Here is a 26955-nt window from a genome sequence, read left to right on the forward strand (position 1 = left end):
AACACTGCAATGTGAACATACCCTTAGTATAAAAGATTAATAATGTGCATTAGTAACAAAGTTATTTCCACATGATGTGATATTTGCGCAATTAAAGAGTTAAATCCGGGCAGAATAAGTAATGGAAAGAACTGCATTTTCTCGCCAAGGTTTGTCCATCCCGGGGAGCCTGGAAACCTCCCCCAGAAATTCTCACCACCAGTTTGAACCATTCAGTCATTTTCGGGCAGCCTTGAAACCTCCTACTCCACATTGGCTTCATGTAAATGGCAGCCAGCCAAAGTGTTTACACGAAGGTGATTAACGGCGGCTCTGACCAATCAGCGGAAGCCCGTGGCTGTGGGCGGGGCCGTGTAACCGGGTCTGGGGGCTGCACACAATGCTTGCCTCAGTTCTAGTCGGGCTGGTCAGGGCCTCGGGTGTAGGTGTGTAGGATGCGTCCTCTCCAGCCTTCTGCATTGGTTCACACATTGCGGACGTGTGTGGCGGAGCAGTGTGGACTGTAAATGACAATGTGACGAGCGGCCGTCAGTGCGCACTATACGGAGGTGTCAGCCGGTACATCGGGTCCCTGTGCCCCCTCAGGAATGAGCGCTTTGTAGAGGGAGAACCCGCAGGAATCCTCTGAAGGTAAACGTGCGCCTGCCTCCCGTGCTGGAGCGGCTGAGGGGCCTCCCAGCTCCTGACTGCAGCCATTTTCCTGTTCTCCTCCCATACAGGGTCTGCTGCTGTCACAGTTCAGTCCTGTCCGGGGGTCTTCTCTGGAAGTTGCCCGCCTGGCAGCTTGGGCCGAGACAAACCGGATCCTTGTTCTACATCACCAGCAAGGGGCCGCTTAACACATTTTAAAGCTGCATTATTTTAATGACAATCACTTATGCAGATTGTTTAACCCCTTAGTGACCGGACCATTTAAAAACTTCAACATATCCCATTGATTTTTGTGACTGTTTTTTTTCGTGACACATGATACTTTATAATAATGGTAAATTTAGATTGATATGTTTTGCTTTTATTTATAAAAATATCAGAAATTTGACAAGTTTTACAAAATTAGTTATTTTCACACTTTGCCTATCCCTTTAATCCACATAGTCACACCACACAGCAATATTAATAAATAACATTTCCCTCATATCTGCTTTACATCAGCAGCATTCCTAAAATGTCTTTATTTTGTTAGAAGTTTAAAGGTTTAAAAATGTAGCAGTAATTTATTTTCAAGGAAATTTGCTAAAATCATTTTTATAGGGACCTGTTAAGTTTTGAAGTGACTTTGGGAGTCCTATATATTGGAAACTCCCAAAAGTGATATCATTTTAAAAACTGCCCTCCTCACCATATTCAATATTGCTTTCAGGTAGTTCATTAACCCTTCAGGTGATTATCAGGATTTAGGCTATGTGCCCACGATGCAGAAATGCTCCGGATTTTTTCCTGAGTGTTTCTGCATCTCCCTGGCAGAAAAAACACATGCGGATTGTACATGCGGGTTGTACATGCGTTTTCCTGCCAGGGACATGCGGATGTGAAGCGTTCTTCACTTGCATTTCCGCATGCGGGTTGACAAGCGCTTTCCATACGATTTTAGCATCACTTGGAAAGTGCTAGACAACTTGGTCACACTATATAAATCCATGCAAACAGCATGTATTTATATACTGTGACCGAAAGAATGGTAAAAAATCTATACTTGCCTTCAGTCTTGCTTCGCTCCGTCCTGGCTGCCGGCAGATCGCGGTACGCTACACTGAACGACCTGCCATCACATGACTATGACGTCAGTGCAGGTCCTTCACTCCATCGCAAGCTGCATGGGAGGACGAGCGCAGCGGGGGCCATCAGAAGGTAAATATAATATTTATTTTTTATTTTATTCTTTTTTTCACAGGTTCTATGGTATCCGGGTCCTGAGGAGAGTCTCCTGTCCTCCACACCTGGGTACCATCCGCACAATGAAACGCATGGAATACACGTCTACATATGCAGTGATGCGTAATTCATGCGTTTCAATGCAAGTCAATGGTGGCGAAAACGCAGCACTTCCGCAAAATAATTGTTAGTGCTGCTTTTTTTCCCGCAATGATAATCCGCAGCGGAAATTTCCGCAGCATGTGCACAGCACATGCGGATTATCATTGGGGGGACCATGGCAGGCCTTCTACCATGCGTTTTTTAAGCGTTTCTGCAGCTTTTCTGCCGTTGCGGAAACGCTTAAAAAAACGCGTTGTGTGCACACAGCCTTAATGCAAAGTGGCATCACAGGAATGAAAAGTTTTTTTACCACCTAAATTTTGATAACTTCTGAACTGGTCACTATAGCCCACAGGACAGAAGACAGCCCAGGAGACAGATATTGCCCTTGTAGAATGGGCCTTGAGCTTTGCCGGAGGAGGCAGATCTTGGATCTGGTAAGCTTCCGTAATTGTCCTCTTAATCCAGTTGGCTAGTGTGGATTTTGCTGATTTCTTTCCTCTGTTTGGAACTTGTGTATGGACAAATAGGTTCTTGTCTTTCCTTCCTTCTGTTTCCTGAAGATTGTGCAGTACTATTCTCCGAACATCCAGAGTGTGCAATTCCATTTTTCTTGTCTTTTGGGTTGTCACAAAATGATGGAAGGATTATCTCCTGAGATCTGTGGAAATTTGAGACCACTTTAGGTAGAAATGAAAGGTCAATTTGGAAAATTAGACAATCTTCCAGTGTTCTCAGGTAGGATTCGTTGACTGAAAGGGCCTGTAGTTCACACACTCTTCTGGCTGTAGTTATTGCCACCAGGAAAGCCTCCAGGTCAGCCTGTCCAGTCTTATGGCTGATAAGGGCTCAAAGGGTGGAAGGATTAACCCCTTCAGAACTATGTTAAGGTCCCAGGGGGGAATCAAGTCTGTTACTCTAGGGTGGATGCGGGTGTCTGCTGTCATAAATCTCTTCATCCACTGATGTTCAGCTAGTCTTTGATCAAAGTATGAGCTTAACGCTGCTACCTGAACCTTAAGAGTACTAGTTCTGAGACCTTTGTCCAGACCTTCTTGTAGAAAATCTAGAATCTGTGCCACATCGGCACTATGAGGTTCTGGGTGAGTGGGCGCACACCACTTTAAGAAGATCTTCCAGCTCTTATGGTAAATGGTGTTCGTTACAGGTTTCCTGCTCTTCTGGAGAGTTTTGATGACTTTTTCTGAGAGGCCTTTTTGTTTTTAATATCAGGAATTCAGAAGCCAGGCAGCTAGGTGTAGTCTCTCTGGATCCAGATGGTGAATTAGTCACTGGAGAAGGAGATCTTTGATGGGAGGAAGGATTAGAGGGTTCTTCACACTCAGACTGGTTAACATTTGGAACCAACTTCTTTTTGGCCAGAGAGGAGCCACTAGGATTACTCTGGTCCCTTCGGTCCTTATCTTTTGTAAGGTTTTTGAAAGGATAGGCAGTGGGGGAAAGGCATACACTAGTTTGAATTCCCATTGGTGAGCGAATGAGTCCAAGCCTAAGCAAGGGTCGTTTGGATCCAGGTAGAAATATTGAGGTACCTTCGCTTTCTGGTGTCCAGCGAAGAGATCTACCTTAGGATGTCCCCATCTCTCGACTAACATCTGGAAGACGTCTGGGTTTAGGCTCCACTCTCCTGGATGAATCTTTGTTCTGCTTAAGAAATCGGCCTGGACATTGACTGAACCTTTTGATATGAAGAGCCGAAAGGGATAGAAGATGTTCTTCGGCCCAGGAAAATATTCTCGCAGAGACTGCTTTTAAGCTTTCGTGTCTTGTGCCCCCTTGATGACGAAGGTGGGCTACTGTGTTGATATTGTCTGAAAATATCTGTATGTGGCTTTTCTGGACTAGGTACTCTGCTGCTTTAAGGAATTCTTCTACGGCCTTTAATTCTCTGAAACTTGATGAGCTCTGGCTCACCTCTCTGGTCCATATACCCTGGAATAGCTCTTGGGGAGACCATGGCTCCCCATCCCTTCCCGCTGGCATCCAGTCTTATGGTTACTAGTGGATTCTGGATCCATGGTACACTTCTGTTTAGATTCTTCACGCTCAGCCACCAGAATAGAGAGGTCTTTACCCGTGGTGGAATAGGGATTCTCCTGTTCAGAGACCGTGGAGATCCGTCCCAATTCATAACAATATGGGTCTGTAATGTTTGGGTATGTGCCTGAGCCCAGGCCACCATCTGGATATAGGATGTCAGACCCGAGGACCAACATGGCCTCTCTCAATGATACTGATCTCCTGCTTCTTAGGACATTGATCTTTGCTTTTAGCATGACCTGTTTTTGTTTGGGCAGAAATGACATCTGGCTGTGGGAATCCAATAGTACTCCTAGAAACGTTTTTGTCATGGAGGGAACCATATCCTATATATATATATATATATATATATATATATATATATATATATATATATATATATATATATATATATATATATATATATATATATATATTTTTTTTTGTGCTTCACTAACCAGCCCAGAGAGGATAGGATCTGAGTGGTCAACTGTATATGTTCTTGGAGTAATGGTACTGAGGGCCTGATTAATAACAGGTCATCGAGGTATGGTACTATTGAAATATTTTGACCCCGGATATAAGCCATGACTTCTGCCATGGCCTTTGTAAATATTCATGGGGCTGATGATATCCCGAATGGGAGAACATTGAACTGATAGTGGACTATTTGTTCCCCTTAAGCCACTGCGAATCTTAACAACCTCCTGTAAAGTGAATGTATGGGGATGTGGTAATATGCATCCTGGAGATCGATTGTGGCCATGTCATGGTCCTGTCCTATCAGGGCGACCGTCGATCTGATGGATCTATCTTAAATCGCTGGTAGTGGATATACTGATTCAGTGAACTTAGATTGATTGATTATAATTCGGTGTGAGCCATTTGTTTTTTTTTTATTAGGAAGAGTCTGTAATAATGTCCTCTGCCTATCTCCCCTGTAGGAACCAGGGGTATCAACCCTGAGGACAATAGGTCTGTTAGATCGGATCTTAGGGTGGCCTTCCGACTCTGAGAAGAGAGCTGTGTTAACTTTATTCTTTGTGGAGGATAGGAGAAATTAAATTTTTACTCCAAACTCGAATACCTTCAGGACCCATGGGTCTGAGCAGATTTCCTTCCACTGACGGAGAAAATTGGAGATGCGGCCCCCGACTATCCTGACATCATGGCTTGTTCTGCTGTTGATTTTGGGAGAGAAAAAGATTCTTGCCTTCTCTACCTTTGGGTAGCGCCATCGTCCTGTTTTCCCTTTACCCCTATATTGAGGTGTCTGCTCCTGGCAGGGACGAAAAGGCCTTTTCCTTACATTTCTGGTTCCGGGAGGGCTTTCTTCTTGTCTAAGGTTTTTTCTAGAAGATCATCTAGGGCTGGCCCGAACATGTATTTCCCTTTAAAGGGGATGGAACACAATTTCATTTTTGATGCCACATCGCCGCTCCAGGACTTCAACCATAGGGCCCTTCTTACGGAGTTTGATAACCTAGATGTTCTTACAGCCACTGTCACTGATTCTGCAGAAGCGTTTGCTAAAAACCCCGTAGCTTTCTGTAGAAGCGGTAGGTATGCTAAGAGGTCTTCTCTGGGGGTGCCCAAGACTAGGTGTTCCTCCAGTTGATCTAGCCAACGAGCCATCATACGGGCTACGCCCGTAGAGATTGCGTTGGTGTTTAATAATGCTGCCGAGGTCTCCCAGGACTTTCTGAGTAGTCCCTCCATTTTGCGTTCCAAAGGGTCTTTGAAGATTCCTCTCAATTAAAAGGGCAGTGTGGTTTTCTTTGCCACTCGTGCAATCTGGATATCCACTCCTGGGACTTCAGACCAGCATTCTGCAGTCTCGTTGTCTAAAGGAAATCTATCCTTTAACTCCGTAGAGGTATTCAACCTTTTTTCTTGAGATTCCCATTCCTCTAAGACTAAGTCCCTAATACTCTGGTGTATAGGGAACACTAATTTCTTCCTGGAACGTAGCCCCTCAAACATCTGATCCTGTACTGTCTGGGGAACTTTCTTCCTCGACCTCCATAGTTCTCCTTACTGCCATGTGTAGTTCCTCCAAGCTATCTGATGGAAAGTAACATCTCTCTCGCTGGGAGTTATCAGGAGTTGGACTCAGTTCACCTTCCTCTGAAAGATCTTCCGAGAGATATATCTCCTGTTGAGTCTTCCTCCCCTCCCTCTTTTTGGCTGCTGAGGGAGTAGATGTAGTATCCTGACTAGGTGAGGGCTTGGGGAGAGCGACTGAGGCTAAGGAGGATTTGATCTCTTGAATTACAATCCCCTTTATCTCTTCCATTAAGGCAACATCCTGGTCACGCCCTAGTTGCTATGTACACTGCCCCCATTGGTTTGTTAGTGATGCAATGTACATCACTAACGAGCTGTTTTCATGAAAATTGATAGTACGTGACACTGCAGCGGTGACCGCAAGATACGCGTGCGCACTATAGCTGGTAATCACACAGCCTCAGTGCGCTTGCGCCGGACCAGCAAGCTGACATGTGTAAATGCGCATGCACCCCACAAACCTAGCGCTTGCCAGGAGCAGTATTTAAATGTCACTGGCTGAATGCGGCGCCTGCCCATGACTGAATCTGCGAATCACACCCCTATGACTGAATACGAGCAGGTAGGACAAAGTATATAAAACGTTAGAAAAGCAATCCCACCAATTTCTCTTTCCCCATGACGGCACCTCGGAGAGAGGGGATCCGCCCTTCAAGGACAGGAAACCTACAGATAAAAAGGGCGGCACCTCTCTCCCGCATCAGTGGGTTTCCTGTCCTTGACGGGGACCTACAGATAGAAGAAAGATGGACTTACCAGGCCCGGCCAGACCGGTTCAGAAAGCGGGGGTTCCCTGCCTCGGCTGGTGTGGTGTCCTGTAGCGCCACCGCTGGGTTCAGTGGGCCTCTAGGGTGGCAGGGAGACGCAGCGCAGGGAAAGACTGGACCGCCGCGGTCTCCAAGTGGTGTCGGGGCCCAGGTCGGCAAGTATGGTGGGGCTTCCGGGGCTCAGGTTAGTGAGTATGCCTGAGCGCCGGGGCCCAGGTCAGATGCGTGCTTGCGGGTCGCTCCCCTCTGACGCGATCTGGGCGTGCGCGCGCACCGGAAGTGCCGCGGGGCCCCCTGGGAGCGGCGCGTTTAAATACCCGCACGGAAAACCGAGGGACATGCTGGAGGTGCACAGCGGTGGTCAAGCCGGGGGGGGCGCACCTCATGACACAGCGGTGGACAGGCCAGGGGGGGGGACCCCTATAGAGGTTAAATTGCCAGGTAAGCACAGGGGAAGTGCTTCCTGGCACACTCTGGCACTCTTCAGCTATGAGCGAGCAGGAGCTACAGGAGGTGCAGTCCCTGCACCCCTACTCACCATCAACTCAGAAACACGGGAAGCGTACAAAAGGACCCTCCAGTGACCCTTCACGCCAACACAGCCAAGGTGACAGTGGAAGCGGGCGGTCTGGCAGGTCTTCACAACGCGGCAAGGACTCCAGCGTGGCGTCAACCTCGAAGAAAGACCCAGCTACTGGAACGGGTTCCTCGTCAAATCCCGTATTCCCTCTTACAACGGGTCGGTAAGTGATCTTCGTGAAAGCTCACTTGTAACTTGGGGCCCCCCTCTCTTTTCTTCTCAGGGGAGGAAGAGTACGGGCAAGTCCAAGCACAGGACCTGCGCGCTTTGCGCAGAGGATCTGCCCACTACGTGGCAAAAAAGACTGTGCAACTCGTGCATTGAACAGACAATCTGTGAGGAGACCCCTAAATTCGCTTCAGAGCTCAGATCCCTAATTAAGTCTCAGGTTGAGGATACCTTTAAGTCCCTGCAGAAGGGGGGGAAGAAACGAGAAAAAAAAAACAGACACCTATCCCCTGTATCAGAATCTAGTAGTTCAGACGGCGAGGAGGTAGTCTCCGATTCACCCTGCTTATCATCATCTTCGTCATCTTCCGGAGGTGGGGGTCGTAGCTGTTTCCCTATAGAGGGTACAGATAGTTTGATTAAAGCAATAAGGTCCACTATGGGGTTCGTAGATCCTCGCCCTAAAAAATCAGTCCAGGATATGATGTTTAGTGGCCTGGAACAAAAGAAAAGGAGATCTTTCCCTCTTAATGATAAGGTACAGTCCCTGATTAAGAGGAAATGGAAAAAAACGGAAAGGAAAGGGTTGTTGCCTAAAAGAAAATACTCCTTCGAAGACCCAGTATGCTCCTTCTGGGGTAAGGCACCAAAGTTAGACGTAGCAATAGCCAAAGCCTCTAAAAAATTTTTCCCTGCCATTCGAAGACATGGAGGTGATGAAAGACCCAATGGACAAAAAAGCAGACTCCTTCCTGAAAGGAGCTTGGGAGGCCGCAGGAGGGGGGTTAAAACCCGCATTGGCAGCCACATGCACAGCCAGATCTTTAATGATCTGGCTAGATCAGCTAGAAGCGCAACTGAAAAACAAAACGTCAAGGGATAACATAATAGGCTCCATCCCAGTAATGAAGGGCGCAGAAGCTTTTCTGGCTGACGCTTCAGCCGATTCCGTCAGGCTGGCAGCCAGGGCTGGGAGTTTTTCTAACGCAGCTAGGCGGGCCCTCTGGCTCAAATGCTGGCCGGGCGACCTCCAAACAAAATATAGGCTGTGCTCCATTCCTTGTGAGGGGGAGTTCCTATTCGGATCTACCCTGGACAATCTCCTTGACAAAGCCGGGGATAACCAGAAACGCTTCCCAGTCCTCTCCGGTACTTCATTCAGGAAGTCCTTTCGGAGCAGGAAATTTATGCTCAGGAAACCCCCCCCAAAGACCAGGACAGGTGGGAGGATAGGAGACAAAGGCCAAAGGGTTTATGTTTAACAGGCCCCCCAGTGATAACAGGAAACCCGCCCCAATGAGAGGCAGCCCCAGGTGGGGGGGAGACTTCGACATTTCCTACCAGCCTGGGAGAAAATATCAAACCGTTTTTGGATTTTAGACCCGATAAAATCAGGACTAAGATTCCAGTTTCACTCCATTCCCCGTCCAAATTTCGTCATAACCCCTGTGAGGTCTTCAGGGTTAGAACAACTAGCTCTAGAACAGGAGGTTCTAGGCCTAATAGGGAATGCAGTCCTTCAGGAAGTCTCCGCTCAGGAGGAAGGCGAAGGATTCTACTCCCCTCTGTTCCTCAGGAAAAAAACAGACGGGATGTTCAGGACTATCATGAACCTAAAAAAATTGAACAAATTTCTAAAGGTACAATCGTTCAAGATGGAATCAATAAAAACGTCAGTGAAATTGTTGTTCCCAGACTGTTTTATGGCTGTCCTGGATTTGAAGGACGCCTATTATCACGTCCCCATACACAGAGACTACCAGAAATTCCTGAGAGTAGCGATACCGCTGAAAGGCATAATCAAACACTACCAATATACGGCTCTTCCCTTTGGGTTACCGATGGCCCCAAGGGTCTTCACAAAAATAGTGGCAGAGGTAATGGCCCATCTGAGGGAGCAAAACATCCTAATAATCCCGTACCTGGACGATCTGCTAATAATAGGCAACTCGTTCAACCATTGCAAGGACCATCTAGCAAGAGTCATGGGTTCCTTGACGAATTTAGGCTGGCTTCTGAATCTAAAAAAGTCCAGGTTGGAGCCGGATCAAGTGCAAGAGTATTTAGGTATCCTATTAGATTAGAGGAATCAGGAATGCCGTCTCCCGGCAGTGAAAATCCAGAGTATGATGGCCCGAGTATCCCATGTAAAGAACCATCCCTATATGACACTGCGGGGAGCATTGTCCCTTCTAGGTTCTATGACTGCCTGCATCCCGGGGGTCCGCTGGGCTCAGTTGCACACCAGGGACTTACAATGGGAAATCTTGTGGGGGGGGGGGGGTCACTAAAAGGGCACTTAGAAGGTCGGCTAACTTTATCATCAAAAACCTTGCTTTCCCTAACATGGTGGACAGAGGGGGACAATTTAGCCAGAGGCGTTTCATGGACAATATCAGTGTCACAGGTCCTAACGACAGATGCAAGCCCCAGGGGGTGGGGGGCTCATCTAAACGACCAGATAGCTCAGGGAGTCTGGTCAGAGGATTCGGAAGGAGTATCTTCCAACATGAGGGAACTTCTGGCAGTAAAATTTGCCCTCTTAAAATTCTTAAACACTCTAAGGGGACACCATGTAAGAGTTTTTTCGGACAACAGGGTAGTGGTGGCATACTTAAATCGCCAGGGGGGGGGGGGGGGGGGGGGACTCTGTCCCATTCTCTTCTACAAGTGTCAAAATCCATCCTCCAGGTAGCAGAGAACAATCTAGAGTCCCTATCTGCACTCCACATAAAAGGGGCAGAAAATATCACGGCAGACTTCCTGAGCAGGACCCAGCTGAGACAGGGCGAGTGGGAGCTGAATCAGCTGGTGTTCAACCAAATCAGGAAGGCTTGGGGGAACCCTTCCATAGACCTATTCGCCAACTGGCGAAACAAAAAAGTGGACATATTCTGTTCAATCAACCCCAAGGGGAACCCAGCGGCATTAGATGCCTTCTCAATTCCATGGAACCACCAGCTAGCTTATGCCTTTCCTCCGATCGCTCTTATTCCGATGGTTCTGAGGAATGTCAGGGAAGACCAGGCCAACATAATTCTGATTGCCCCCTTCTGGCCAAAGAGGCCTTGGTTTTCCTGGCTGAGGATAATGTCCACCTCCGACCCCTGGGTCCTTCAGGAAATTCCGGATCTCCTCTCTCAGGGACCGGTCCTTCACGCTTAGGTAGCAAACCTGCACCTGATAGCCTGGATTTTGAGAGGGCGCTCTTAAGAGATAGAGGGTTTTCCTCCAATTTAATCTCCACCCTACTGCAGAGTAGGAAACCCGTAACCACCAGATTGTACGGTAAAACCTGGAAAAAATTCCTCTCATTCACGGGTTCGAAAGTATTTGGGGAGGCCCCCATTACTGCCATCTTAGAGTTCCTTCAAAAGGGGTTGGAGCGAAGGTTGGCCACAGGCACTCTAAAGGTTCAGGTTGCGGCGCTGGGAGCCCTATATAACTGCGTCCTGGCCAGGAATAGGTGGCTCTCCAGATTCATCAAGGCATCTCACAGTTCCAGGCCCATACCTTCCCGGAATACTCCTCCTTGGGACTTAAATTTAGTTCTTTCAGCCCTGACCAAACGTCCCTTTGAACCTCTAGCGAATGCATCTCTTAAAATTCTATGTCTTAAGACTTCTCTTCTAGTAGCCCCCACATCGGTACGTTGGGTTAGCGACATACAAGCCTTATCAGCAGGGCCCCCCTTTACGCAAATTCTTGAAGACAGGGTGACACTTAGGACTGACCCAGCATGCCTGGCTAAGGTGGGATCACTCTTCCACAGGTTACAGGAGGTCACCCTCCCTTCCTTTTGCTCAAACCCAAAAATCAAGGGGGAAGAAGTCCTTAACACGTTAGATGTCAGAAGGTGCATTATCCAGTACTTAGAGGCCACACGGGAGTGTAGGAAGGACAGATCTCTTTGTGTGCTTCCAGGGACCTCGGAAGGGACGGAAAGCTTCCAAAAGCACTCTGGCAAGGTGGATAAGGGACGCCATCTCCCTGGCATACTCCTCAAGCGGGGAGACCGCCCCAGAGGATTTAAAAGCTCACTCGACAAGGGTTGTGGCAGCCTCTTGGGCGGAGGAAGCTGGGGCTTCAATAGAGCAGATATGTAGAGCTGCAACCTGGTCTTCCCCTTCTACATTGTTTAAGCACTACCAGCTGGATCTAACCTCTTCTTCGGTCCTTACCTTTGGCAGAAGGGTTCTGGAAGCGGTGGTCCCTCCCTAAACGACTCTTCTCTGCAAATCTCTCCGTGGTGCCGTCATGGGGAAAGAGAAAGACGTAGTTACTTACCGGTAACGGGATTTCTCGGAACCCATGACTGCACCCGTACATTCCCTCCCTTCACACATGGGTGTACACATTTATTTATTACCTATGTTTAGTCACAGGATGTGGCAAGCTCCTTTTTAAATATGTTAAATTTTGTGTTACTAACCTGGGGGTCCTCTCTGTGCTCTGTAAACAACTGATGCAGGAGAGAGGTGCCGCCCTTTTTTATCTGTAGGTTTCCTGTCCTTGAAGGGTGGATCCCCTCTCTCCGTGGTGCCGTCATGGGTTCTGAGAAATCCCATTACCGGTAAATAACTACGTCTTTTCATGAAAACAGCTTGTTAGTGATGCACATTGCATTACTAACAAACCAATTGGGGGCAGTGATGATATTAACTAGGACGTGACAGGCTCCCTTTAAAAATACTGTTTTTAATACAAAACCTAAAAATGTAAAAGAAATGAGGAATGTAGTCCAGTCTGCTTGGACTGGAATATTTGTTCGCAGGTGTCAGACGTAAAGCAGTTATGAGATAAAGGTTACACAACTAAATATTAGTCCAGTGATTATCAGAATAGCCAAGTCTGGCAACAAATTTAATTTTAAACTGTAAATATTCAATTTTGTAAATGAAAATGCAGATACTGCTTTTTTGAGCAAAAAAAAAAAAAAAGCCTTTTTCTTCATCAGTTTAACAAGTGATATTTTGCTCACGCTTTAATTTGGAAATAAATGTGCAGCTCCCAGTGCCTTTGTGTACATGGAAATAAATGTAATGAGGATTGAGCTTTTTCTGTGTTTTAAACACACCGCTATTATTTTGCACAGAACTGTAATTAATTCTGTTCAGGCAACCATCATACACACAACCATCTGCCTACAAGTAAAAGAGGACGTGATTTATTAGACCAGGCTACCTTCCACGGGCCCATTCCACATGTGTTAATTCATAGTTTTGATGCCTTCAGTGTGAACGTACAATTTTCATAGTCATGAAAATACAGAAAAATCTTTAAATGAGGTGTGTCCAAACTTGGTCTGTACTGTGTGTGTGTGTGTGTCTGTATGTGTATGTATGTATGTATGTATGTAATTTTTGCAAGAGCTGTGTATGTAAGAGACCACTGCAAAATTTTCACTTTCTCTGAAAACGTCCTGAAATTCAAAGCTAAAAATGTTGTATTTATTTGCAGCAAATGAGAAATCGTCAAAATAATAAGACAGTGCTTTCAGACCTCAAATAATCCGAAGAAAACCAAGTTTTTATTCATTTAGAAACAACAATACTCATGTTTTAACTCTGGAAGGGTTCATAAATCAATATTTGGTGGAATAACCATGATTTTTAATCACAGCTTTCATGCGTCTTTGCATGCTTTCCACCAGTCTTTCACACTGCTTTTGGGTGGCCTTATGCCACTCCTGGCAGAAAAATGTAAGCAGTTCTTCTTTGTTTGATGGCTTGTGACTATCCATCTTCCTCTTGATTACATTCCAGAGGTTTTCAATGGGGTTCAGGTCTGGAGATTGGGCTGGCCGTGACAGGGTCTTGATGTGGTGCTCCTTCATCCACACACTGATTGACCTACCTGTGTTTCATGGGGCATTGTCCTGCTTGAAAAAACAGTCCTCAGAGTTGGGGGACATTGCCTGAGCAGAAGGAAGCAAGTGTTTTTCAAGGATAACCTTGTATGCGGCTTGATTCATAACGTCCTTTGCAAAGATTAACCTGCCCAATTCCAGCCTTGCTGAAGCATCCCCAGATCATCACCGATCCTCCACCAAATTTCACAGTGGGTGCAAGACACTATGGCTTGTATGCCTCTCCAGGTCTCTGTCTAACCGGTAGACGACCAGGTGTTGGGCAGAGCTGAAAATTAGACTCATCAGAGAAGATTACCGTACTCCAGTCCTCTATGGTCCAATTATCGTCTTTGGCAAACTTCAGCCTGGCTCTCCTTTGCTTTTCATTGATGAAAGGCTTTTTTCTAGCTTTACATGACTTGAGGCCTGCCTCTAGGAGCCTGTTACGAACTGTTCTTGCCGTGCACTTCACCCCAGCTGCCATTTGCCATTCCTTTTGTAGGTCACTTGCCGTCATCCTGCAGTTGCTGAGTGACATTCGAATAAGATGATGGTAATCCCGGTCAGTGGAGAGCCACTTTTGCCCTCTGCCGGTCTGTAGCTTTGTTGTCCCCAATGTCTGCTGCTTGACCCTGTTGTAATGGACTTTCGTCTTCGATATTTTAAGGATGGAGGCAACATGACGCTCACTGTATCCCTCTGCTAGTAAAGCCAGAATTGAGCCCTTCTTTTCCTAACTCAAGACTTTTCTTTTCAACTCCTTTGGCATGGTTAAAAGGAATTTTTTTCATTCGGATTACTTTTGGGCTATGTCTGGCACTTGTTTTGCCATCCAGCTTGCCCTATTGCAAGAGGATTGTGAAGACCACAGCAGTGTTTTTTATACTTTCCCTCCTTACATGAGATTTGGTTCAGGTGATCACCTAATCAGAAGCACATTAACCACTTCGCGCCAGAGCCTGTTTTTGCCTTCGTGACCGGGCCAATTTTTTCAATTCTGACCACTGTCAGTTTATGAAGTAATTACTCTGGAACGCTTCAACGTATTCCCCTGATTCTGAGATTGTTTTTTCATTACATATTGTACTTCATGATAGTGGTAAAATTTCTTCGATATAACTTGCGTTTATTTGTGAAAAAATCAGAAATTTGGTGAAAAATTTTGAAAATTTTGCAATTTTCAAACTTTGAATTTTCATGCCCTTAAATCAGAGAGATATGTCACACAAAATAGTTAATAAATAACATTTCCCACATGTCTACTTTACATCAGCACAATTTTGGAACCAAAATTTTTTTTTGTTAGGGAGCTATAAGGGTTAAAAGTTGACCAGCGATTTCTCATTTTTCCAACAAAATTTACAAAAACATTTTTTTAGGGACCATATCATATTTGAAGTCACTTTGAGGGGTCTTTATGACAGAAAATACCCAAAAGTGACACCATTCTAAAAACTGCACCCCTCAAGGTGCTCAAAACCACATTCAAGAACTTTATTAACCCTTCAGGTGCTTCACAGGAATTTTTGGAATGTGGAAGAAAAAAATTAACATTTAACTTTTTTCACAAAAATGTTACTTTAGACCCAATTTTTTTTATTTTCACAGGGGTAACAGGAAAAAATGGACCCCAAATTTTTTTGTGCAATTTCTCTTGAGCGTGCTGATACCCCATATGTGAGGGAAAACCACTGTTTGGGCTCACTGCAGGGTTCGGAAGGGAAGGAGCGCCATTAGACTTTTTGAATGTAAAATTTGTCGGAATAATTAGCAGACGCCATGTTGTGTTTGGAGAGCTCCTGATGTGCCTAAACAGTGGAAACCCCCCATAAGTGACACAATTTTGGAAACTAGACCCCTTAGGGAACTTATCTAGATGTGTGGTGAGCACCTTGCACCCCCAGCTGCTTCACAGAAGTTTATAATATTGAGCCGTAAAAATACAATTTTCACATTTTTCCCATAAAAAATGTTTTTCATTCCCTAATTTTGCATTATCATAAGGGTAACAGGATAAATTGCACCATGAAATTTGTTGTGCAATTTCTCCTGAGTACGCCGATACCCCATATGTGGGGGAAAACCACTGCTTTGGTGTACGGCAGGGTTCGGAAGATAAAGGAGCGCTATGTTGGCTGGGATAGGCAGCAGACACCATGTCACATTTGAAGAGTCGCTGACATGCCAAAACAGCAGAAACCCCCACAAGTGACCCCATTTTGTAAACTACACCTCTCAAGGAATTCATCTAGGGAAGTAGTGAGTATTTTTTCATTTTTAAATTTATACCATTGGGCAGTGAAAAAAGCATAATTATATTTTTACCACAAAAAAATGTTTTACCCTCAGATTTTACATTTTCACACAGGGCAATGGGTAAAAATGGTGCCGAAATGTGTCACACAATTTCTTCTAAAAGTGGCAATACCCCATATGTGGCTGTATCGTACCGCTCAGCCGTACGGCGAGATCTGGGGGGGACGGAGCGCTATTTGACAATTGGAGAACAAATTATTGTAGAATAGGCATTTGGATTTGGGAGCACGAAATTTTCTGAATTTCTTTAGGGGGGCAAGGGTCATTTTGCTTTTCCAGAGCCTTTCTGCTACCAGTAACTTGGAAGTCCCTTATATTTTTAACAGATGACGGACCTGAGTGGGGACTAGCTTTTTTTGAGGACTGAGTTGAAGCTTTTATTGGGAACATTTTACGTAACATTTATCCGGCGCTCTAGGCTGAGCACTTACATCGGGGTTTCCATCTAAATTTCCAAGTGATGTAATTCAGATGAAACCCCTGCAGGATCCATTCACTATAATGAGGCAGCAGAGTTACTCTGGACTCCGTCTGGCCTCTGTTTAGCGGTGTCCTTTTTTTCAGAAGTGCACAAAACTGTGGCCAACCGCACTTTTATGCACGCCTAAAACAAATGACACCGTGGGATCCTAGGCTAGACGGCGTCCACAGTGGCCTATATCTGCCTCATTACAGGGAATCTTCCATCATGGGTTCCGGCTGAATCACGTATTTCAGAGATTTACACGGAAACTCTGGTGTAAGTGCTCAGCGCAGAGCACAGGATAAATGTGAGCAGAGCCTTACTGGGATCTTTGGGAGACATAATAAACAAATCAGTAGCAGGTGAAGAATTGGTTTTATTTATTTTTTACGCCGTTCCTCGTGCGGTATAAGTGATGAGATTACTTTATTCTTTGGGTCGGTGCGATTACAGAGATACCAGATTTATATCGGGTTTTTATGACTGACAGCTGTCACACACTAAAATACGCTTTTTTTGCAAAATCTAGTTTTTGCATCACCATATTTTGAGAGCTATAATTTTTCCATATTTCGGCCGATAGTCATGTGACGGCTTGTTTTTTGCGGGACGAGTTGACATTTTTATTGGTACCATTTTTGGGAACGTGACATTTTTTGATCGCTTTCTATTCCGTTTTTTGGGAGGTAAAATTAACAAAAACAAACAATTCAGGTATAGTTTTTTGAGGTTTTTTTTTATGCCGTTCTGCGTGTGGTAAAAGTGATCAGGCAGCGTTATTCTTGGGGTAAGTACGTTTATAGCGATACTACACTTACTGTATTTTTTTATGTTTTGGCGCTTTTACGCAATAAAACAATTTTATAGAAAAAAATATTTTTTTTGCATTGCTTTATTCTGAGCGCTATAACTTTTTTATTTTTTGGCTGATGGAGCTGTATGGCAGCTTTTTTTTTTGTGGAACAAGATGACGTTTTCAGCGGTACCATTTTTATTTCTATTTTGTTTTTTGATCGCATTTTTTTCCACTTTTTGTTTGGCGATATGATGAAAAAGCATATTTTTTTGCTCCGTTTTTTATTTATTTTTATTATGGTGTGCACAGAAGAAGTTAATTAGTGAGACAGTTTTATAGCTCGGGTTGTTTCGGACGCGGCGATACCAAATATGTGTACTTTTTTTGGTTTTGTAAAAATATACGGATTTATTGGTTTAATATTTTATTTATTTATTTTTATTTATTTTGTGATTTTTTTTTTTTTTTAATAGTTTAAAAACTTTTTTTTTACATTTTTACTTAGTCCCTGTATGGGACATTAATTTTTATTTTTCTGATCACTGATCTCATGTAATGTAATAGACATATATTACATTACATGAGATCTTCCCTGACTGTTTCAGTCAGTCTCCTTTCTGGCTCAGCTTGCAGGCTGAGCCAGACAGGACACCATATATAGCAGAGCTGGAGGCGGTCATGTGACCTCCAGCTGCCATAGCAACCCCAGGTCCTGGAAGGAAACGGAGGTCTTCGGAGAGGTAAGACGACCCCCTCTCCTCCTGCTGTCTCCTATATGCTGCGATCACTATAGATCACAGCATATAGAAGACAGCAAGGGGTTAACATCACTGGGACCTGATCTAATCAGGTCCCGATGATGTACCCTGTCAGAGCTAACGCTCTGCACCGGAATCGCAGCGCTTGCAGGACCCTGGGGGTCCTGAGCGCTGCGAGACCACCCACCGTTTTTAAACGTCGGCGCTGCACAGAGCCCAGCAAGCGCCGACGTTTATCTACAGTGGGCGGTCGGGAACCGGTTAAGTAGAATGAGGTGGACTTTGGTTGGAATTCAACTGACACTGGAATGGAATGGCTGTCAGACATGTAGAGATGGGGATTTTTAGAAAACTGTGAAGTAGTCTCTTAATTTTTGCCAGAGACATACATACGCATCTCGCAAAATTAGAATATCATCAAAATGTTAATTTATTTCAGTTCTTCAATACAAAAAGTGAAACTCATATTATATAGTCATTACAAACTGATCTATTTCAAGTGTTTATTTCTGTTAATGTTAATGATTATGGCTTACAGCCAATGAAAACACAAGTCATTATCTCAGTAAATTAGAATACTTTTTAACAGCTTGAAAAATGATTTTAAAATCCGAAATGTTGGCCTACTGAAATGTATGTTCAGTAAATGCACTCAATACTTGGTCGGGGCTCCTTTTGCATCAATTACTGCATAAATGCAGCATGGCATGGAGGCGAGCAACGTTTGGCACTGCTGAGGTGTTATGGAAGCCTAGGTTGCTTTGATAGCAGCCTTCAGCTTGTCTGCATTGTTGGGTCTAGTGTCTCTCATCTTCCTCTTAACAATACCCCATAGATTCTCTTGTGTGCCTCTCCACTCTTCCTCCAGATTCTGGGACCTTGATTTCCAAATGAAATTCAAAATTTACTTAAATCTGAAAACGCCTTGGACCACTGAGTAACAGTCCAGGTCTTTGTCTCCTTGGTCCAGATAAGACGCTTCTGGTGTAGTGTATTGGTCATGAGTGGCTTGACACAAGGAATGCGACACTTGTAGCCCATCTCCTGGATTGTGTGGACTGTGTGTGGTGGCTCTTGAAGCAATCACTCCAGCAGCAGTCCATTCCTTGTGAATCTCCCCCAAATTTTTGAATGGCCTTATCTTAACAATCCTTTCTAGGCTGCGGTTATCCCGGTTGCTTGTGCACCTTTTTCTGCCACACTTTTTCCTTCCACTCAACTTTCCATTAATATGCTTGGATACAGCACTCTGTGAAAAGCCAGCTTCTTTAGCAGTGACTTTTTGTGGCTTACCCTCAATGACTGCCTTCTGGACATCTGTCAAGTCAGCAGTCTTCCCCATGATTGTGGAGCCTACTGAAACAGACTAAGGGACCTTTTTAAAAGCGTAGGAAGCCTTTGCAGGTGTTTTTTTTTTTTTTGTTGATCTAATTTACTGAGATAATTACTTTTGAGTTTGTAAGCCATAATCATCAACATAACATAAAAGTTGTCCACTACTTTCACATAGGGCATCAATGTATGATCGGCTGGGGTCCCGCACACGGCACTCCCGCCGATAAGCGGTCATCGGTGGCGGTGGCTGCTGGCCGAAAGTCCTTACCTGCGCTGCTTGGCCATCAAGTTGTAGTGGCCAGCACTTGTTACTGCACATCCGCCTCCCATTCAATTGAACGGGAGGCGGATATAACATAGTAACATAGTCTTCCTTCAACCTTAAAAACTAAGTCCATCTAGTTCAACCCATAGCCTGACATGTTGATCCAGAGGAAGGCAAAAAAAAAAACATGTGGCAAACACTAAGCTGCACATTGGGGAAAAAAATTCCTTCCCGACTCCATACGACAATCAGACTAGTTCCCTGGATCAATGCCCTATCAAGGAATCTAGTGTGTATATATAACCTGTAATATTATACTTATCAAGAAAGGCATCCATGCCCTTCTTAAATTTTTGTAGAGAATCACTCATTACAACATCATGCGGCAGAGAGTTCCATAGTCTCACTGCTCTTACAGTAAAGAATCCCCGTCTGTATTTATGATTAAACCTTTTTTCCTCCAGACGTAGAAGATGCCCCCTTGTCCCCGTCTCAGGCCTCAGAGTAAAAAGATCAGTAGAAAGGTCTTTGTACTGTCCCCTCATATACTTATACATAGTAATAAGATCACCCCTAATCCTTCATTTTTCCACAGTAAATAACCCCAAGTGTAATAACCTGTCTTGGTATTGCAGACCCCCCAGTCCTCTAAAAAACCTTGGTCGCTCTTCTATGCACCCGCTCTAGTTCAGCTATGTCTTTCTCGTACACCGGAGACAAGAACTGTATACAGTATTCTAAGTGTGGTCGCACTAGTGACTTGTATAGAGATAAAATTATGTTCTCCTCATGAGCATCTATGCCTCTTTTTTAATGCATCCCGTTATTTTATTTGCCTTTGCAGCAGCTGCCTGACACTGGCCACCAAACGTGAGCTTGTCGTCCACCAATACTCCCAGGTCTTTTTCAGTTACAGTTTTGCCCAGTGTTTTACAGTTAAGCATAAAATTATACATTTTATTTCCTCTGCCCAAGTGCATTACCTTACATGTATCCCCATTAAAGCTCATTTGCCATTTATCAGCCCAAGCTTCTAGTTTACATAGATCCTCCTGTAATATAAAATTGTCCTTCTCTGTATTGATTACCCTGCAGAATTTAGTGTCATCTGCAAATATTGAAATATTAATAAATATGTTAAAAAGAGCGGGCCCAATACTGACCCCTGTGGTACCCCACTGTTAACGGAGACTGAGATTTGCAGTACCCAGCAGCGATAATAGCTGATCTGCGGGGGTGCCGCACGCGCGACCCCAGGCTATCATACATTGATGCCCTTTCCTAAGGATAGGGCATCAATGTGAAAGTAGTGAATAACTTCTTTAATAGAAATAACCACTTGAAACAATCACTCTGTTTGTAATGTCTCTTTATAATGAGTTTCACCTTTTTGTATTTAAGAAAAGAAAAATTCATCTTTTGATGTTCTAATTTTGTGAGAAGCACCTGTGTATTTATACAGGTGTGTGTATATATACAGAGTTTTAGCAGAAATCTTGAAAATTTCTCAATTTTCTAACTTTTTAATTTTTATACCATTAAACCACATTGTTATATCACAAAATATTTCACAAATAACATTTGCGACATGTCTATCTTACATCAGCATCATTGTTGCAAAAAATACAAAGTTAAAGGCGTTGATCGGTCTGAAGTCACTCTGTGACTGCAGATTTATGAATCCTCCCAGTGCATGCACTGTGTGCTGAGGGGATTCGCCGGTTTCAGACCCGGGACTGGGGGATATGTAGGAGTAATACATACACCCGACAAGTGGGCGTGGCCTTGCTCTCCATACACTTGTATTAAGCAAAGCCACCCCTACTGGCCAGCCACTGGAGGCATGGCTTTGCTCAGTACAAGTGTATAGAGGGAGGCGGTGCCGACTGGTAACTCATACATACTCTTCATAATGCATAATACATCTACATGTATTAGATAATGCATCTAGTAGTGTGGGGCTAGGTAAAATAGGAGGCACGTTAGTAAATGCACAGTGAGCTGTCATAATGGCATACAGATGAATATGTAAGCAGAGCACCAGATAGAGCCCACCCCACAGGCCTCCCCGAAGCACGAGCATATCATTATATCCAAACTGAAAGTAAAGACTACAGAAGAACCGATAATTGGGATACCAATTGAATGTAGTCCAGAGTTATGTGTCTTAGGTTTTGTAGACGAGGAAAGGTGGACACACTATGATCGGATATTCCTTCGGGAAGCTATATTTATGGCCAGGAAAGCGATAGCACTAAGATGGATGGGAGGGAAGTCTCCTACGATTAACCAATGGAAAAAACTAATGAATGATAGAATACCATATGAAAATATAGTATATAGGTATAGGGGATGTCCCCAGAAATTCCAAAGGATATGGGAAAGATGGTGTAACTTGCTCTTAACACACTTGTCCCCTGGTGCCATGACTTTGCTAATCTCACGTGTCCTGATTTATGCCCTTTGAGTGCATGGGAAACGAGTGTACCTCTATTGCAACTTTAATTGATATATATACTGAATTCTGATTAGGAATTGGCCGGTTTAGTAAAGAGTGCAGTGATCCACAATGAAGCTTATGTTTCAAACTACTTGTTTTATTTTTTCTCTCTTTCTTTTAACCGTTTACTCTTATTATTGAGAACGTGATGTAAATTGTATTAAACTGAAAATGGTTAATCTCAAAAAACTATGAACAACCACTCAATCATTTTAAAATTATTCATTTAATAAATATACACATATAGATCAAAAAGACATAATTACAGGAAAACAGACTCCGGGATATATAGTATAATAAATACCCAATAAATAAATTTGTTGTGGGGCATAGATCATTGTAGGGGAAAATCATAAATAACAAATCCAGACTATCTGTTAAAGTGCATAGTGCAAACAGATACATATAATAGCAACCCAAAAAATAGATAAATAATTAAATCACATGAATATTGGCCTTCCCCAGTCTAAAAAATAGCAGCCCACAGCTGCCCCAGTAAAGGGGCATCTATTATACTTGCCAATTCTGGTGCTTTGCCTGGCTGATAAATGCTCCAATCAGCGGTCCCTGCTCTCGCTACTATCAGCGAGACCAGGCATACGCTGATGAGTATTACTCTTATCATCTGACGCCTGTGACAGGCGGTAACCATTTTACCGCTGGTCAGAACTGCTGGCTCACGTTGTCATCTGTGAGACAGCATGGGAACTGCAGCGCTCTGACTCGCGGTAACGAACTTGCTGCCATCAGAACTGCACGTCACTTTCTTTTTTTCTTTTTTCTGTGTCCCCGGCCAATCACAGCCATGCCAATACTTAACATGGCTGTGATTGAGCTGGAAGTACCCACACCGGAAAGCTTATTGTTTGGCTGCTCTGCAACATATAAACACCTGTTCACATTGGTTATAAAACAGACAAAACCTGCAAGAAACAAAATGAGTATAAACCCCGCTGTAACTAAATAAGTAAAAAGCTAAAGCTTCACACCCCACGCCAGGCTCTGTATATACAATGTCCATAAACAGCGAGCTGCTTAGTTGTCAGACTAATGTAGTCCATCAGTGTTAATCTCTTAATGATAAATCCTTCACAGTTAGTAAACAACATGACAAGTGACACATCCCTGAACTCTGTGTTTCAGCCTCTATCCCCTGCTGTCTTCATATTACATAGCCTAACACTTTAAAGAGAATCTGCCAGCAGGTTTTTACTATGTGCCCACGATCAGGCTATAGCAGCGCTTTGGATGCAGCGTATTTTCGCTGCGTCCAATCCCACAGTTAAATCCACATGTGTTCATTGAACACATGCAGAGTTACCACACTATACATTCTATTGTGGAAATTTCTGTTGCAGAGACTAGTGTCTCTTCAGCAGAAATTGACATGCTGCAGCTCGTAAATCCGTGCGTCAAATAGTAGCACAGTGGACATTGGATTTCTATAATTCCATCTACTGTGCTTGTACTGTACAGCGCAGCGTTTTGGACACAGTGCAGGTGAGCTATGTCTAAAATACTGATAGTGGGCATGTACCCTTATTATCCCAATAGCTGATGAAATAACAAAAATATGAAATTGATTTGTTTCCCATTCTCTATGGTTTATCAATACAGTGTATAGATTTTATCTTTGATTTGTGGTATCTTTAATTTAAATATATACCCAATTAAGTGCTAATTTTTAGTGTTTTGTAATAAAATATAACTTGCAGTATCTGAGTCTATGGTTATCTTGTTACATGATATGTTCTTGAAGGTGGTTGAAACATTGTTGGGTCTTGTAGGCAACATTGTTTGACACGCATTTGCTGCTGATTTGTCATTAAAGGGGTACTCTGGGAAGATAAAAAAAACAAAACTATTTTATACTGTCCTTTTCTCATAAACTATAAAAATGAGATGCCCAGTTCACTTAAATTATCTTTATAACCCTTGTAATTCTGTGTGACAGCAGCTGCTCCCACCTCTGTCTGACAGACCACTGTGCAGCTCCCCCTGTAAGTAACAGCCAATCTGAAAAGAGGGGGGCGTGGCCTGCTCCTGGCTTTTAGTAGCTGTAGCCAGCCCCCTGATGTCTCCTTCACTGCAGCATGGGATGTGGTGGGGGTGGCCTGCCCCCCTTACCCGCCACCAGGCTTTTAGTAATGACCCTCTCCTTGATAATGTCACCTTCACTGCATGGCTACTAGCAGGGAGCACACCACGCCCAATCACCTCGGACTGCAGCCATTATCAGGGGGCTGGCATGACAGAAGCTGCTTCTCACAGCACTGCTCACCCCTCCATCTGGGACCTTACAGCAGTGTGCAGCTCCATGCTGTTACTATCAGCCGGTCTTCTGATAATAGTTTTGTCTGCAGAGAACAGGGGGCATGGCTATGTCCACTCTTCTAAGACTGGCTGATAGTCACAGCTTGGAGCTTCACACTACTGTGTGACATATTGTCCCAGACAGGAAGGGTGAGCAATGAGGAGCAGCTGTTGGCACATGGAATTACAAGCAGGGCTGTGGAGTCTAAGCCCATTTTGGTGGAGTCGGTATAAAATGGACCGACTCCAACATCTAAAATATATAATAAATTGGGTACAGTAGTGCAGTGCTGTTTGTGGGGAATATTTTTTCATAAGCATTTGGGAAAGAAATGAAATATCCTATAAATGTCTGTCCTATTCCTGATCTAAGGGTCTAGACTTTTATCTGAGATGAATCTGTTCTACAGTAAATTTATCACTTAAACATGAGCCATGTATGAGGGAGTCGGAGTTGGTGACATGGAAATTTGAGGAGTCGGGAGACTGAGGTTTGGCTTCCCAACTCCACAGCCATGATTACAAGTGTGCTAAAGATAATAGAACTGCACTGACATCTCATCTTTATAGTTTGAGGGCAGGCACAGTACAAAAATTGTTTTATCTGCCCAGAGTACCCCTTTACAGACTTGATGCCTTTAGCTATATAATAATATCCCAAATGAATACCTTTCACCTCCATTGTACTAAAATGGCTTTATAATATTTTTTTTTTTCTTAGTCTTCGGACCATGGTGTGATATTCGTATACTGTGTAAAGATGGATGGTCGTGAATTTGTAAATATGCCACCCTTAGGGTTGACGGGTCTGTCCCTGGAAACTGGACATGTTTCGTCTGGACATACTGGTGGGCACCTCATGCCATCTACAGGGCAACTACCACCGTTCTGTACAGCAAAGTATTATCCATCGCCTCTTGGACTATACTCACAGTCAGGTAAGTCATGTATTGTGGGTTTATGGAAATTCACTGTTGTTGCGCTACCAAAGTTAATAATAAAAAAAATTAGAAGAATAATTTTAAGGAAATCCATGTTAATACCAGAGTTCATCTCCTATTGGAATGATGCCAGATCCCAACACATGTTTCAGCGTTTAGCCTTCATCAGGGTATTTGGCGACATTCCAACAAGAGGAGATGAGCTTCATTATTAACATGGATTTATTTCCTTGAAATTATTCTCTAATTATTTATTATAAACTTTGATATCGCTATACGATATGTAGGTTTACTGGACAATATTTATTGGATAGTTACCTTTCCTCTGGTGCTACTGACATTTGGTATTAATCCATTACATTTACCTGATCCCTTCCTGTTATGTGCCGCCTTTAGTGTGTGCCTTTTTAAAACCTTTTTCTAAATATGTTTTCAATAAAGATTTATATTTCTTTACCCTCTATTTGTGGCTATGTATTCTTGTGAATAGGCTTATATTAATTACTATACCTTGTATGATAATTTTCTGCTTATTAGTGCCATTATACATATCTCTTTGGTACAATATGTAATTTTTTGTAAAAAATATTTAAATCGATGTGCACTATACTGTTTCGCTGACGTTTGGCTGTAAGTTTGGTGTTTGCAGGTCAATTTTGCTTTCTGTTGGTGAATAAAGTAGCTTCTCAAAGAAGCAGCCAGCATATACTGAAAATTTGGGGTTAATGGGAATCTGTCACCCCCTGGGATTTTTCAGACCTCTAATATGGGCATACAGGTGATAGAAATGTGAATCTATACTTACCTGTATGTCCCATATTAGAGGTTTGCTTTCTTTGAAATAGCTTTTTATTAAACTAGTTTTGACAAGCTTTCCGTCTGGGGTCCGTGAAGAAATCTTCACCTATTAACTTAATTTCCTTATTCCCCCCTCCCCTTCATGTCACAGTGAGCAGACCATTCTTGAGCACTGTCTTGATCTACACATGGTGCCACATCCTGAGGCCTCTGACTAGCTAAGTTATCTAACTTTGTCTTTTTGTAACATTACCTGTTCTGTTTACTCCTGATGAAGCTCAGAGAGGAGAAACTAACAGTTTCAGTTGAGTTTCTAACACGTTGTGTGGACTGAATATACTCATGACAAGAGATTTGTGATTTTGACACCCTAGTAAATGTGACCAATTTTTGGGCTGTATGTATAAGTGTTCATCTATGCTTAGTTTTTCTACTGGTATTAATAAGCCATGATGTTTGATTACTTGGGCTCCTATTTATTAAATATATCATAATCTGCCCCACCTCCTTTTAACCCACCCCTATTGGCAACAGGGTTAGGAGGGATAGACGTCGAGGAGTAGGGGGTGCCATTGCGCCGGATAAAAGGGTGCCAACCTCCACTGTCAGGCAGGGGCAGGACTATGGTTATATAAGTATCATTATCCCTTCCCTTGACTATTTTTTTCTTTTATATGGAGTCTTTTTTTTTTTTCCTTATATCCATTAGATTACAGATTTAAAAATGTATGTGTTAATATGGTCCTGAGTTTATAAGGTGACACATGGCTATTTGGTCTGCTACTCATTCACCATTGACCTAGAAGTGCTATAGGTGCCACCTTTTTTCTGGTTGATTTATTAATCACGGACATAAATGTGCAATAAGTCATGTCTATAAATTTCTTATCAACCCAATATTTTGGCAATAGACACTGCTATATATACTTAACCCCTTAAGCCCCGCGGGTGGTTTGCACGTTAATGACCGGGCCAATTTTTACAATTCTGACCACTGTCACTTTATGAGGTAATTACTCTGGA

At 43.6% G+C, this 26955-nt stretch overlaps 1 protein-coding gene across 4 annotated transcripts in view; it reads left to right on the top strand.

Moving 5' to 3' along the window:
• Nucleotides 1-315: 315 nt before the first annotated feature.
• The window catches only part of TNRC18 (trinucleotide repeat containing 18), a 739821-nt gene continuing 713181 nt past the window's right edge, over nucleotides 316-26955 (top strand). For 2 of the 4 annotated variants that reach the window (XM_073647819.1, XM_073647820.1), the window contains exons 1-2: nucleotides 316-630; nucleotides 24915-25131. In XM_073647819.1, the coding sequence (XP_073503920.1) occupies nucleotides 24954-25131 (178 nt within the window). In that variant the 5' untranslated portion in view covers nucleotides 316-630; nucleotides 24915-24953. The remainder of the gene's footprint in view (nucleotides 631-24914; nucleotides 25132-26955) is intronic. The other 2 variants (XM_073647817.1, XM_073647818.1) reach the window with 1 other exon arrangement.

The sequence above is a fragment of the Phyllobates terribilis genome, unplaced genomic scaffold, assembly GCF_046119375.1.
Source record: "Phyllobates terribilis strain yellow unplaced genomic scaffold, ASM4611937v1 Scaffold_9__5_contigs__length_417890890, whole genome shotgun sequence".
Taxonomy (NCBI): domain Eukaryota; kingdom Metazoa; phylum Chordata; class Amphibia; order Anura; family Dendrobatidae; genus Phyllobates; species Phyllobates terribilis.